Source organism: Denticeps clupeoides, unplaced genomic scaffold, assembly GCF_900700375.1.
Source record: "Denticeps clupeoides unplaced genomic scaffold, fDenClu1.1, whole genome shotgun sequence".
Lineage (NCBI taxonomy): Eukaryota > Metazoa > Chordata > Actinopteri > Clupeiformes > Denticipitidae > Denticeps > Denticeps clupeoides.
Window position 1 is genome coordinate 1 of NW_021629955.1, and position 15,030 is coordinate 15,030.

General features: G+C 49.3%; 1 protein-coding gene across 1 annotated transcript; it reads left to right on the top strand.

The window, feature by feature from the left end:
• The first annotated feature begins 32 nt into the window (after positions 1–32).
• b3gat2 (beta-1,3-glucuronyltransferase 2 (glucuronosyltransferase S)) lies at positions 33–14,943 on the top strand. Its single transcript, XM_028967104.1, has 4 exons — positions 33–782; positions 4,318–4,462; positions 11,562–11,710; positions 14,409–14,943. Exons 1-4 carry the CDS (start codon positions 249–251, stop codon positions 14,493–14,495), a joined length of 915 nt encoding a protein of 304 aa, XP_028822937.1. The 5' UTR covers positions 33–248; the 3' UTR covers positions 14,496–14,943.
• Positions 14,944–15,030: the final 87 nt, after the last annotated feature.

The window sequence follows — 15,030 nt, forward strand, 5'->3', positions numbered from 1 at the left end:
CCTCCCTCTCTCTCTCCCTCTCTCTCTCTCCTCTCTCCGCGCTCCGTTATTCGGAACTTGGCTCCGCGTCATGGCGGGTCGTATCGCGGGTCTCCAGCTGTCGTCCCCGCGTCCGGCTCTCCGTTTTGACCGAGGAGGGATCGGCATCGGCGGGGGAAGTCGCCGCTGACGCCGGGACCGGGACCGGAACGCGCGGATGTGATAGCGACGCGGGGCGGGGATGCTCGGAGCCGGTGAAGTTCGGCACGATGAAATCGCTCTTCTACAGCCGCTTCTTCATCCTGCTGCCCTGGGTCCTCATCGTCATCATCATGATCGACGTGGACACCAAGCGCTCCTCCGTGCGCGACACCGCGCACTTCTACCTCTCCAGGCTGGGCAGCGCGCCGCGCCGCGCCCGGACCGCGCCGGCCGGCCGGAACCGCACGGCCCCGCCGGTGGTCTACGCGGTCACCCCCACCTACAGCCGGGCGGTGCAGAAAGCCGAGCTCACCCGGCTCGCCAACACCTTCCGCCAGGTGCCCCACTTCCACTGGATCGTGGTGGAGGACGCCGGCGGCCGCACGGAGCTGGTGTCCCGCTTCCTGGCGCGCTGCGGGCTGGCCCACACCCACCTGCACGTCCTCACGCCGCGCCGCTTCAAGCGGACCGGCATGCCGCGGGCCACCGAGCAGAGGAACGCCGCGCTGGGCTGGATCCGCCAGCACCGGAGCCCGAGGGACCGGGGGGTGGTGTTCTTCGCGGACGACGACAACACGTACAGCCTGGAGCTGTTCGAGGAGGTCAGAGCCCCCGCCGTCCACCCTCACACTAAACAGCAGGACTGATGGAGAACCAAGTTCCCACACATGAGAGATGCAGGATCATGCACAGCCGGAGTCTGTGAGCCTAAAATGTGGAAAACTCTTGTGGGTAGAATGTGGTGATGGATGTCACAGGTTCGTGGTTGTAGTTTTTTATTGGCATTGGAACGTGGCAGCCTCTTGGGAGGGCGTGGAGGACACCTTGCTTCTCTCCGTCTGTCACGCGTCCCCGCACAACCCACAGACTGCGCAGCCCGGCCTGTCAGGTGGCATCAGAAACCCAGCGTGGAAATCGCACCGTCAGCCCACATGTCAATCATTCCTCGCCATTAACGTCGTAGCGTTCTCGATTTATAATGCTGATCAAAATAAGTTTCCACGTTCCGTAAAACAGGTTTAAATGCGTGATGATCCGAACACTGACATTCATATATTAATCAAACGATTTCTTCTTCAAACTGGTTTCATAAAAGCACAAATATCGCCGTATGAAAGCCATTTCAGGACTATTCAGTACTGCTTTTGATTCATTCACACTAATGTTTGTCCTACTCTGAAGGCCACATGTCCCCAGTATTAAATCTTCATCGATGGTAACGTGGAAGCACGTTGTAAGTCGCAAATGGCATACATGTAAACGGAAATGGGCATCTTCTACGTAATCCCGCACGGAAGCGAGCAAACAGGAAGGAAGGTGCCGCCACGTTTCGGCAGCAAGTTGCCGTTGCATCCTTAAGGCCAGAAAAGTGTGAAATACGAGGAACACCTATAATTTCCCGAGTTTCCAGTGCACTCGATACAATGAAACCAATTAAAAGGTGAGCGTCACGATGGCTGGACATGGCGAGGACGAAGGACGCATACGCACGACGTCACGAGACGGGGGTTTAATACATGGCGGACAGGACAGGGGAAACATCACCAAACTACGACCCGGCGGCGAGCAGACACAAGCAGGGCGGCTTTATACATTCAGACACAGGTGAACACATTCAGGAAACATAATAAAACGGGACTAACATGAAACTCCGGACCCGGAGTGGCCCCTGCCGGACTGGATCGTGACGGTGAGCTAAATGTAGCGATGAAGGTGACTGGGTCGTTTTTTCTCTGTCCAGGACGTCCTTCACTCCTGAAAATGGCCTTTAGTTTTATATACACGGCATAAAATACGGTTGGAAATTAGCGCACGCTGCTGTAAACGGCATTGAGGGTAAAATACAAAGGCCCATAATGGATTTAAGCCCTGTCTGAACCCCACGCGCCGCCCCGATGACATCAGGTCAACCCGAGCCAATCGGACCCGAGGACACGGGCATCAATCTCACTCTACGCTTTGGTTAAACTGCAGGACGATGCAGAGGGGCGAGAAGAGGCAGAAGCTGATTGTGTTGGTTTAGATGATGATGGATCACATGCCAGGCAGACGGGATCGACCGAAAGTCCCAGCGATGTGATGCCACGCCCCCTGACCTTTGCTAAAAACTCAATTATCTCCCGTCCCAATTTTTTTCTCCTCCCTCCCGCCATTCCTTCCCATTTATTTGTTTATTTGTCTGTATCCCTCGCTCTTCTCTCCGCGCCGACCCCGCCCGTCCTCGGCGCACGGATAGCCCCCCCGCCACGAGACCCTGCCACCACGCACGTCGATTTCCGCCGGACACGCTCGTCCTTCCTCTGCCTCCCCGTCTCCTAATCGCGCTGTTGGGAATTAAGGAGATTACGGCGTCATTAAAAGCACCCGCAGCACCGCGGCATCGTGGGATAAACAGGCTGCAACTGCGGTTGAATGTGTTGCGGGGTTTTATTCGGCAAATGCACGTCCGACTCGATCAGACTCCTGTTTGTCTTGCTGAAGATGTTCCGCTAGTTAATGGCTTGTGTCCCCAGCAGGTTTTCTGATTCTTGACTCAGTTTCAACGTGGAAGAGGTCATCATCAGGGCCAGTATGGTCAATATTAATCCCATAATCGATGCAGATGTGGGCGCTTCCGCATCAACGCAGTGTTAGAACATAATCAATTATATCATAATGACGCTGCCTGGTTATTTTCCGGGTAGGAGTTCGGCCTCGTCCGCACGGACGTTCAAAACGAACCTCATACGTGTCTTTGCTGCGTTTGATTGCCGTTTACGTTTAGCGTTCTTCGCAGTTTGAGGTTCACCACGATTTCATCGGAAATTAACGCTCATCTTTCGAATGTATTTGAACACATAATGTGACCTGATATAGAAAAATTGATGGGATGCTTCGCAATGCATTGATAACCAAGGAATCTATAATTGTAATCGAATCGAACGTGAGAACAGTGAAGGTTCACACCTCTAGTCGATATGGCCATTTGGAGTTCAAATCTCCTCCCGGACTTGTCCATTAATCTACATGCTGACTGGCTGCCGTGGTAGCAGCGGAGGTCCTTGGGTTCCAACGGGGAGGGGAATGAAGGAGAAAGTAAGCAGATGAGACGAACCTCATGGGTCGGTATGTGGGTTGTGTGGGAGCTGTCAGTCATCCACCTTGGCTCATTCCTTTATATAAATACGCTTTATATAAAAAAAATCACCTTCTGGGCTTTGGAAGTAGACTAAACCAAGCCACAGATAACAAGTCATCCGGCACTTTCAGCAAGTCCAGGGGGGACACTTGGCGTGACACTCCCCGTGATATTAATGAAAGGTGCACTTTCGGAGGAAATTGCTAATTCTCGGGCATGTCTGCTCAAAGCAGCCGGCAGTCCTTCTTTTTTTTTTTTTTTTTTGTTCCACTTTAATGAAAGCAGATGAAAGCAGATCAATTTCCAATTCCTGTCTCCAACGTTCAACCGGATACCCATATGGCTCGGGCCCTTCCAGCCCGGTCCAGCTCGTCGGTGCTCGGCCGGGGGATCTGGGCCGTTGCCCTGACCGAGCTGGTTTAGCTGCAGGCCTCGCTGTGCTTTTTGTCCCCGCATTCGCCCTCTGTTTTTACGAGCTTTCCAGCTCCTTGAGCAGGAGAGAAGCCCCATAACGTTATATTGCCAGTTGTCAGAATGCCGAAATGGGCATAATGTGCGTACTGCTGTCTGGACGAAGATGCCGAGATTGTTCTTTACGTGTCGTCTTGTTTGCAGCATTTCTTGGAGATTCATTAGAAAAATGATAAATCCCTCCCCCGGGTCGTCCGTTCTGATTCGTCACGCAAGCGTAAACGTCCAGGAGCGCCGAAGGCATTTTATAGCTCCTCTGCATTCTCCCTGACGCGGCAGATGGGTGAATTTATTGGAGATAGAGACGCATCCTGCTCCATGGCGCCGCAGATGCAGCCGCAGCTCCCGCTGTCCGGGAGAATAAAGGAAGACGCCGCGTCTATGAAAAGCACCTAGTTGACAGGCGGATCAGCACGACGCCACTCAGGCGTTTGATGGTATCTTTAGAAAGATGAAGTAGCCACCGCGCCATAAACGCCTGGTGAACGCGGCGTAATTCACAGCGCCCCTTTCCCTCCCCTCCCTCACCCCACTTCTTCTTTCCTCAGATGCGGTCGACGCAGCGGGTGGCGGTTTGGCCCGTGGGGCTGGTGGGGGGGCGGCGGTACGAGCGGCCGCTCGTGGAGAAGGGTAAAGTGGTGGGCTGGTACACCGGATGGAGGGCGGACCGCCCGTTTGCCATCGACATGGCAGGTAAGAGAAAGTTTGTCTGTCTTGACTGAATATGACCAGATAATACCATGATGCAACGCTAAATGGGTGAAACACAGCGTGCATAGTATAAGACTGTAGGAGGAAACCGGAGAACCCCGTGGGAAACCCACGCAAACACGGGGAGAACATTTCTTTAAGTGAAGTGATTGTCACATGTGATACACAGCAGCACAGCACACAGTGCACACAGTGAAATTTGTCCTCTGCATTTAACCCATCACCCTGAGTGAGCAGTGGGCAGCCATGACCGGCGCCCGGGGAGCAGTGTGTGGGGACGGTGCTTTGCTCAGTGGCACCTCAGTGGTACCTTGGCGGATTGGGATTCGAACCGGCAACCTTCTGATTACGGGGCCGCTTCCTTAACCGCTAGGCCACCACTGCCCCACACACACTAAACTCCACACACAGCCAGGATTCGATCCGGGATACGAATTCAGGCCCACACACGCTATACTGTGTTTTGCTTGACACTTATCAAGCATCCTTCATTATTAGACAAATTTGTGAAGGCTTTTATGATTTGTGTGCAGAATTGTAGTTCCTCTTTGAATATTACAGATTTGATCTAGTGCACGTGAGTGGGGAATGATTACCCAGGGTCCCACCTGGGTGGAGGGCCCAAGAAGCCTGCAACAGAGCTTGGGCTCATAGATATTTCATATTTTTTCCATGCCCATTAAATTTTGAATAATTACTAAAAAAAATTATGCGATAATAGTTATAATCCTTCTGCTACTATGTAACACACAAAGCTGCTTTACATACTCAAACGTGGATGTGGAAGTCACAATATTCGTATATAAATATATTTATATTTTGTTAATGTCCTCCTGGACATTCTGCAAAGAAAAAGAAAAGTAAAAAAAAATAAAGGTACAGCACCGGTGTTATAAAAATTAATTCGTTTTTTATATGCTGTACTGCAGTAAATGAATGATAAGTGAACTAACGATGATGCATCACTGCTTGTTCGGACCCGGATTACCATATACCTGCCAGTACGCTTCAGAAGTGAAAAAGGTTGTTTTTCATAATTTAAGCCTTCAACCTTTCAGCCCCAACCAAGCATTGACAGTATAAAAGAGCAAATTGTTCCGAAGTCTGATTTACTGAATGTATATAATATTCTGATAATTTGATATACTGGATTTCTGGATTTTAATGAGCTACCAGCTATAATCATGGACAGTAAAGTTAAAATATAATGAATTTATATCATTTGAAGGTTTACCTTCTTGAAATAAATGGCAAACGAACATGTTAATGCTGCTTTAAAATAGAATGGGATTTATTCATTAGGAATTACGTCTCATCTCATCATGTGTTATTAACTTATGAACTATTTGTATTGATCATGCATAAGGCACGTAATGCACACACGTCTGCACAGCAAGTGGGGTGGATACAGGTTGGTGTTGATCCAGCTGGGCCTTGTGCATCATTCTGCATAAGTGCATCTGCTAAATATGCACCAGTAGATGAAAACAGGGCATCACCAAGTAGTTCCCATCACTACTATATGCTCCCATCACTGCCCCTGGTCCAAAGCAACTTCTCCCCAGCCCTGTCCTGAGGAATTATGAGATCGTTTAACGCCACCCCCCCCGACACCATCAATCTTAAAGCAGCCAAGCCGGAGCCGCTCTCAAGAATCTGTGGCCGTGGGGAACAGCCTAGTTCCGCCAAGGCATTTTCAGACCCGCACAGAGACCTCCAGCCCCAGCTGGAGCTTCTCACACAGCGGCGTTCCCACTGAGAGCCCAGATGGAGCGGGCCTGATGGTGCTGCTTGTGGCGACGCCCCTCCGCCTCCACCTCCAACCGTAGCCTGTTCACCGAGCTCATGGCTGAGAAAAATTCAACCTGAAAGGAGCCATCAGAGCAAAGACGGGGAAGAAAAAAAAAAAACGCTCTGAAAAGAAAGCTGGAGACAAAAAGAAAGAAAGAAGCCTTTCAGCTCCAATAAATTTACAGAAAAGCTCTTTTCAGAGCTGTCCCTGTGTGTGGCCAAGAACCAGGAGAGTGTGTGTGTAAGTGTGTGAGGGTCAAAAAGCACATATTGAAGGGCGCTTTGGACCAAACCTTGAGTTGCTGCACACAATATTAAATTAGGGTGGGACAAGAAGACTTTAAATATATATTGCAAAGTGTAATTAACATTAATGATAACAAAGAACAGTAAGCGCTTCAATCGTCATAAAATAAAATGTAGAAACGCGCCTAAAGCGTAGAGACGTACAGCCTAAACATTGGAGAAGCACGCTGGTCTGATGTCGGTACAATGAAATGTCAACAGCGCAGTCTCAACGTGCTGATAATGTTCCACCGCCACAGATACCAGTAGACATGGGCTCGTGGTCCAGAGATGAACGAGAGCACCACAGCACTCTCACAGAAAACATGATCTGAGCAGAGCCATAGAGAAGAATGCAAACGTTCTCCTTCTACCCTAATGGCTGTGTGGGTAGAGCCTGGCTCGTGGAGCCCTCACCCTGTTTTCAACAGCCGTTTATTCCTCTCTCCCCGCATTAATTACCGTTCGGCGTCTGCTGGAATACGACCCTCCGGCATTTACAGACCGGGGAGCATGCATGCTCCAGGAGCTCGGATCCAAAGCGTGCTTTGGCGTAACCAGCTGAAGGCGGTGTCACTCGGAGTCTGGGTGTCACCAGTGAAACAGATGGCTGCGCGCCTGGCGAGGCGCATGCCGCGCAAACGAGGCCACTTCCGCACACTTGCAGATTTTGGGGTTCGAGCTGCTTGCGAAGGGCGCTGCAGGTGGAGACGCGGCGAAGAAAAAAGCAGGGCCCCCGCCGCCGAGTGCACTGCATTAGGCTGGCTGAGCCCGGGGCGTCTAATGGAAGAGTGCGGCGCTTACACAGCTCCTCGCAGGGAGCAGGACTTCTGAGGCCAGGCAGCGCCGCAGCGTGAGGGATATGAGCAGAGGCGGCGGTGGCCTAGCGGGTAAGGAAGGGGACTCGTAACTGAAGGGTTCCTAACCGCCAGGGGGCCACTGGGGTCCCCCTGAGAAAGGTACCGTCCCCACACACTGCTCCCTGGGCACTATGGATGTTTTTGACGGCCTGTCTTAATCTGAGTTTTAGTCTAGTCTTTGCGTCAAGCTGTTATTTTAGTCTTTAGAACTCTTAGTCACATGCAGACTCATTTTAGACTAGTCAAGTTTCAGTTTAATTTTATTTTAGTCCAATATTTTAGTCTAGTTTTAGTCTAAATAAACAGTGACATTTTAGTCTAGTTTTTGTCAACAAAAATCATATTTTACTTTTTTTGTAAAGCAATTGTATTTGTTCTATTAATTCTATTTATATTTTCTTTAATTCAATATTTTCTTTAATTCAAACCTATTTCATAATTAAAACAAGGTTATCTTTTTATTGTTATTACTTTATTGTTATCTTATAGACTCAACAAATACTCTACATCCATTTAGTTTTTGTGACCACATGTTCTGTTCTTTATCCACTTCATTGTAAAGAAAGTGGGTCTTTTTCTCCCAGACATCTGCTAATCCATCACAAGTATTCTAAAATTGAAATAATGCAGCGAATGCATGTTGCAGAAGTGACGTCGACGGGAGATGCAGGGAGATACCACTGAAGAGACATTTTAGTCTGCTTTTTATTCATAAACAGTACCTATTGTTATAGGTATCACATGACCAGCGTTGACGTTGTATCTCGTCTCTTGTTCCCGTGACCTCGTAAAGAAATCCTGTCAATTTCTTTGACAAAAACAACACTATCGGGCGTCTGTCATGGCTGCCCACCGCTGGTTAAAGTGCAGAGGACACATTTCGCTGCGTCCCCGTGTGCTGTGCATAAAGTGAAGTGAAGTGATTGTCACATGTGATACACAGCAGCACAGCACATGGTGCACACAGTGAAATTTGTCCTCTGTATTTATCCCATCACCCTGCCATGACAGGCGCCCGGGGAGCAGTGTGTGGGGACGGTGCTTTGCTCAGTGGCACCTTGGCGGATCGGGATTCGAACCGGCAACCTTCTGATTACGGGGCCGCTACAATGCCGTCACAATGACAAATCCCAGGCCATACCCTGTCCCATTCTACATTACAGCATGGCATGTAGACATCTTTGGACATTGCAGGATCGATGCTCGGCGTCCTGCTGGTAGTAGCCTAGTGGTGGTAGTAGCCTAGTGGGTAACAAACTCGCCTGTGAACCAGAAGACCCAGGTTCAAATCCCACTTACTGCCATTGTGTCCCTGAGCAAGACACGTAACCCTGAGTGTCTCCAGGGGGGGACTGTCCCTGTAACTACTGATTGTAAGTCGCTCTGGATAAGGGCGTCTGGTAAATGCTGTAAATGTAAATGTTTTAAGCGCAGGCTGGCACGTCCTGACAGCAGGAGGGTCCCATCGTTTGTCTGCGGTTGACGCTTGGATGCAGAGCTCCATCACCCGACCTCCTCTTTTCTTCTGCCCCCCCCCCCCCCCCCCCCGTTCCCGACATCCACGCCTCTCCTCCGCTTCTCGCCTGTTGCCAGGCCCTGCCTATGCGTGCGCCACGGCACCTCCTGGCCGAGCCTGTTGACAGAGAAATTGGATTTCTGCTCGATAGCCGCTATTTACCCCGCGCTGCAGTCGCCGAGGGAGCGCAGGCACTCGCACAAAAGCCCTCCCGGCCTGGAGCAGGAGCCGCGCCGCCGCCAAACAAGCCGCAGACAACGAGACAACGGCATTTAGCATTCTTATTGTGCCACGCTCCCCTTCCGCACACACACAAAGGACAAGTGCATGAAAGCTCTTCACCGTGTAATAGATCCGTGTGTTTTCAGATGGATGCACGGCTGGAAAAAGATAGAATAATAATGATATAGTAATGACGAGAGTCAGAAGCAGGCAGGGAGATTGGCTCCGCGTTCGTGCCACGCTGCCCTTATTCCCTTCACCTGGCAGCGTCCCCGGGTCCCCTCGTAATATCACTGCCGTGTCCCCGACCCCTGGCGGGGAGTACACACAGAGGCAATAATAACAATATTAAAAAAAACAATAACAAAAGTTATTACGGCTTCATTTATTATGGGGGTCTCAGTGGTCCTACAACAATTGAACAGGAGGCCAACATGGTAAAATCGTTAAACCGTTGGTGCAGAGAGGGCTTTGGATGTGGGTGACTGATATTTGGGAATGAAAATGTTTTATCATCTATTAGGAAATAACATGAATAACACATTTCCCATCAAAGCCAAAATCATTGTTAGAGCAGCACAATCGAACAATGCAGCACAGTCGGGTTTATTTTTTGGAATCGTTACCCGGCGACTCTCCATCTGCATTTTCTGGGCTACATTTCGTCTCTAAGGGACTGCAGGAAGCCCAGGTGGCTGTGGATGCAGCAGAGGTGCCCTAGAAAACGGCACAGTCGCTGCTCGGAGATCATATTCCCCGCGGTCGGATTTAGACCCCTCTGTGTCACGGAGGCGAGAGGATGTCTGCATGAGCGACAGAGGAAGTTCTGACCCATATATAACAACATCAGTGCCTACACAGATCATTCAGAAGGAAAATGCAGATTGATCGCTAAGAATCGGTGATGGACTACCTGGCATGGCTGCGAAAGTGCTGCCGAGATAAATCATGTCTTTTTTAGCAGAAGAAAAGGTTTAAAATGAAATCAAATCACTTTTATACTTGCCGCTTGCAAAAATTCTATGCAGTTAATGAAATAGATAACCTGGTTTGTATTGTGTTTAATATGTTGGCACTGTAATGTATATATAGTAAAAAAAAAACAATTAACAAGTAAACTTAAATACAAAATCTAGAAGTTAGATTAGCTTCTACAGGGTGGGCCATTTATATGGATCCACCTTAATAAAATGGGAATTGGTGACATTGAACACATTTTATAAGTGGTCAGAAACTTGTAAATAACTCATGAAGGAATAAAGTTAAAACCAAGCACACCATTGTTTTTCTTGTGAAATTACCAATAAATGTTATGTGTCACATGACCCTCTTCCTATTGAAAAAACAAATGTTGGATCCAAGATGACCGACTTCAAAATGGCCACTATGGTCACCACCCATCAACAATCACCGATTCTTAGCGATCAGTCTGCAGTTTCCTTCTGAATGATCTGTGTAGGCACTGATGTTGTTATATATGGGTCAGAACCCCCTCACATATACTAATGTGCCACAAACGGGACGTTAATGTCACCAACCATTCCCATTTTATTAAGGTGTATCCTTAAGGTGTATCAGGGTGGTAGTAGCCTAGTGGTTAACTCACTCGCCTATGAACCAGAAGACCCGGGTTCGAATCCCACTAACTACCATTGTGTCCCTGAGCAAGACACTTAACCCTAAGTTGCTCCAGGGAGACTGTCCCTGTAACTTCTGATTGTAAGTCGCTCTGGATAAGGGCGTCTGATAAATGCTGTAAATGTAAATGTATCCATATAAATGGCCCACCCTGTACATTAACGGTATAAATGACCTGGAGAGAGTGAAGCTCCACCTCCAGTGATTAACGCATCACCCTGCATGAAGTCCGACCAACTGCATGCCCACATACGTTGGCCTGAAAAAGACGTCAGCGCTGTTAAATCAACATTGAATGTCCAGACCGTGATTGTTCTTCCTCGGTCCCTGCCACATTAGTCCATCGGTGTTCATGGCTGCTAGTTTTTTTTAACCTAGATCTTGCCAGAGTGAAATCACACGGCCCATGGCACAGACCCCAAGCCTCCTGCGGTTTATTACCAGGTCCCAGAAAAACGAGTCTGGGTTATTTTACCAGGTTCTTCCATCTTGGCCATGAAAGGCTTCAACCCCACTCGAGAAGTTGAACATGTATTCATTTTGCTGAGATGCGACACACTGCCATTTCTTTCCACTCTGTGATATTAGCTGTTTTTGAGATGTTCCTCCATTCTTGGCAAGACTCATGATTTTCAAAAGTTCCAAAATCCTTTCTTGAAAAACAATAAAAGAGGTCAAAGAGAGCGAAAGAAAGCTGGTGTTTGGAAAATGTGTGCAGATGGGAGTGTGAGTGTGTGCTGCCAGTCAGTTCTGTCCTCTTCCTCTGCAGGCTTCGCTGTGAACCTTCAGGTGATCCTGTCCAACCCCCGGGCCGTCTTCAAACGCAGAGGGGCCAAGCCGGGCATGCAGGAGTCCGACTTCCTCAAACAGATCACCAAAGTGGAGGACCTGGAGCCGAAAGCTCACAACTGCACCCGGGTCAGTGCGCGGCGGACTACAAGACTGTCCAGAGTTCAGAGTATAGAACTGGGTGGTAGTAGCCTAGTGGGTAACACACTCGCCTATGAACCAGAAGACCCAGGTTCAAAACCCACTTAATACCATTGTGTCCCTGAGCAAGACACTTAACCCTGAGTGTCTCCAGGGGGGGGGACTGTCCCTGTAACTACTGATTGTAAGTCGCTCTGGATAAGGGCGTCTGTGTTGGAAAGATCATTTGGTGAAATTAAAAACCACAGTCAAGGTACAAGAACGTGTGCTTTAGCTCTAAACCGCCAAATCGGAGTTCAGCGTGTTCGATCACAGGTCAGTGCGCCTCTGACCGCGTGATTCACGTCCTCCGGTGCAACGGGCCTCAGCCAGGCCCGTCCTCCGTCCCTCTGTCATCCTTACAGGGATCGTCATTATCACCCAATTATCCTAATAGGCAAGCCCGCACCGTTATTAATAGTGACTATTAGCGGGGCTGACAGCGTAACCAATCACCTCCACCACTCTGAGGGGACACGCGTCTCGCCGAGAAGCGTAAAAAAGCCATTATCCGCCTAGGCAGTGGCTGAGAATGGACACTCTACAGGAACACCTTTACAGGCGAGATCATCAAGTTATGCAGCATCCACCAACGTGTCCCATATAATATATATGAAATAGTATTTAGCATTTAATATTAACTCCAAACAAGTTGCATGTGGTCCTATAACGATGAACTTTTAAAATTGAACTTTTTAAGTAGCAAAACGAAATGAAAGGATAGGGTGGCGGCAAGAGACCACGCCCCTTACTGAAACGTGAGAGCCTTGGAAAATGCTAATATCTGGTCCATAGTTAATATGTGGGGCTGAGTTGTGGTGGCTTTTGGGGTCCAGTATGCATATCATTTAGACAAAAATGACACCCCGATCGGCCTCAAGGCGAAATTGCATGCAGGACGGTCTATGGCCAACTGGAGACAGGCCAGACGCATCTCCACAGAAGCCGCCCCCACCCCTCAGTCAGGAGGTCTTGTGAGTCAGAACGTGGCCATCACCCAGCATGCATTAGTGCCAGAGACAGGACTCTGCTCTGCCTAGCGTGACAGGAGCAGTTTTTTGTAAGGCTTTGGACGAGAGGGCTCGGAAGACAAGTATTGGAGGAGTCAGGGGGAGACAGAGCGGAGGAGACGGGCCGGCCTGGGAGGGGAGGAAGGGAAGGCGACGGTCGATGCGCTAAACAAATGAGCGGCGAGAGGGAGGTCCGGGCCGGGCAGGGAGAGCCAGAACCGGCTTATTTACGGCTCCCGGCGCACAGCCTCGCCCGCTTATTAGCGTCAGTCTGGCTTCCGGGCTCCTCCAGCCTGCCACGCTCGTGCCAGCGCGCCAACGCTCAGGCCGTCAGCGGTGCCGCCGTCTATTCATCTCGCTGTCTGGAAAAAACCCACCGAAAAAATGCCACTGCCTTCCACAATCGATTTCTTTCACCCCACTAATCCTCACAGCCCCTGACAGGCCGCTCTCCAGATTCAGCCACCGCTCTGTAGCGCTCGGTCCATAAAAATCCAAATAATAAAAAATAAATAAAATCTACATCCGCAGCCATAATCCCCCAAAAAAACCTGCTTCAAAGGTTCCAGGACTAAGAGAGGGACATGGAAGCGCAGTCTGTCATGCTGGGGACAGGAGATAGGGACCAGCAGATGGAAGGGAGCCTAGGGGGGCGGGGCTTAAAACAATCAAAGCAAGGACAGGTCGATTGCTCAACGGCGCAGCTTCTGGGAATACCTCGGCCACGATCAGGAATTTTATCCCTGCGCACGGCAGACGCTCGTCTATCAGCGGAGAGCCAGGCTTCGCCGGCCACCAAATTAGACCCGTTAGGGGATGCAAAACAAGGCAATTAGCGCGGCCATGTGTTCAGGAAGTGACACGCTGCGCCTGAGAGAAGACCCCAAATGGATCACGAGCACGCATCCTGTTGGCAACCCCTACGGTGATTCCAGTCTGGTTGGATAAAAAAAAAAAGCCAACATTCCTTCAAATGGATAATTATACATTCTTTTGAACTATCGTACATTTTTTTCCCCTCTGTTTTAGAAAATGTTTGCTTCTTCAGGATGTTCATATTGTAACTGCATCGCATCGCTGTTTTCATGGGTGGTGTAGAGCAATAGAGCGAAATATTGTGGGGTTGTCTTGGTTCTCCAACTGTGGTACATCTACCACTCGGGCGCCCTCTAGTGGCACCGGTCAGGAGGCGCGGGGATTTTAGTTGCTTTTCACAGCTGTAGTGTGTTAGCGTTCTAAATCTTCTCAGTGCAGTAAAGTTCACACGCTCCCTTCCTGTGGATGACAGTCAATAATGAATCATGTTCTGAATAATGAATAATATTCTTATTAGGAGAGTCAGAAAAGCGGGACTTGGGGAGCTGAATAGATTTGAGATCCACCGTATAATGAGTTCCAGTTTGAAAAAGCTCAGCACAGTATGACGTGCCAAGCTCAACAGAGCCGTACAGGGCCCTTCATATGAATGCACTCCGACAAGAGCTGCAATAATTTCTGATGCTACGTTGGCAGTCGTGTGTGTGTGATGCCCTCTCGATTTCAGCCAACACTGCAGCTCTTCGTCACCCGTCACACTTAGAAGTGAAACCGTAGAAAGTGATTTGATGCGTGTTGACGTGTGTCTGTGTGACCGGCAGGTCCTGGTGTGGCACACCCGCACGGAGAAGGTCAACCTGGGAAATGAGCCCAAGCGTCACCAGGACTCGGTCCACATCGAGGTCTAAGCAGGAAGGGCAGGAGAACTGACTGACTGGACTTGCTGCTAGTCACTGGACCCCCAGGATCACCCAGAGGGATGACGTCTACTCACCGACGGACGTCAAATGACATGAAACTGACGGGTCAAAGGACCAATTGGAGACCAGAGGCCAGGATTCGGCTCAGATTTGATTTCTTCTCTGTGGTTCTTGGCCATTCTATTGTACCTCATGTCAGGAATGGACCTTCACGACTTCCACAGACACATGCAGAATACACACATGCCTGCTACGAGCTTCATGGATGAGCCTGAGAAGTACAATTTTCTTTATTCCAAACCCCCTTTTAAAAGCCAGAAGAAGAAAAACAAAAAAAGAAACCCGAACAATAAACGAGTCAGACAAAAAAAAAAAACGATCACACGATAGTTCATGGCTATTCACTGTTTAATGCACGGAAATTACCATTTTTCTCTGTACTAGGCACCAGAAAATGTAAACACATTACAGAGATAAACCTGGAGGACCACAGCTGTGTGTGTGTGTGTGTGTGTGTGTGTTT

Excerpts from the sequence above, each read along its gene's own strand:
- b3gat2 (XM_028967104.1), top strand. The coding sequence starts at position 249 with ATGAAATCGCTCTTCTACAGCCGCTTCTTCATCCTGCTGCCCTGGGTC. Across the intron at positions 783-4,317 it reads GCCTGGAGCTGTTCGAGGAG|ATGCGGTCGACGCAGCGGGT; the intron begins GTCAGAGCCCCC and ends TTCTTTCCTCAG. Across the intron at positions 11,711-14,408 it reads AAGCTCACAACTGCACCCGG|GTCCTGGTGTGGCACACCCG; the intron begins GTCAGTGCGCGG and ends TGTGACCGGCAG.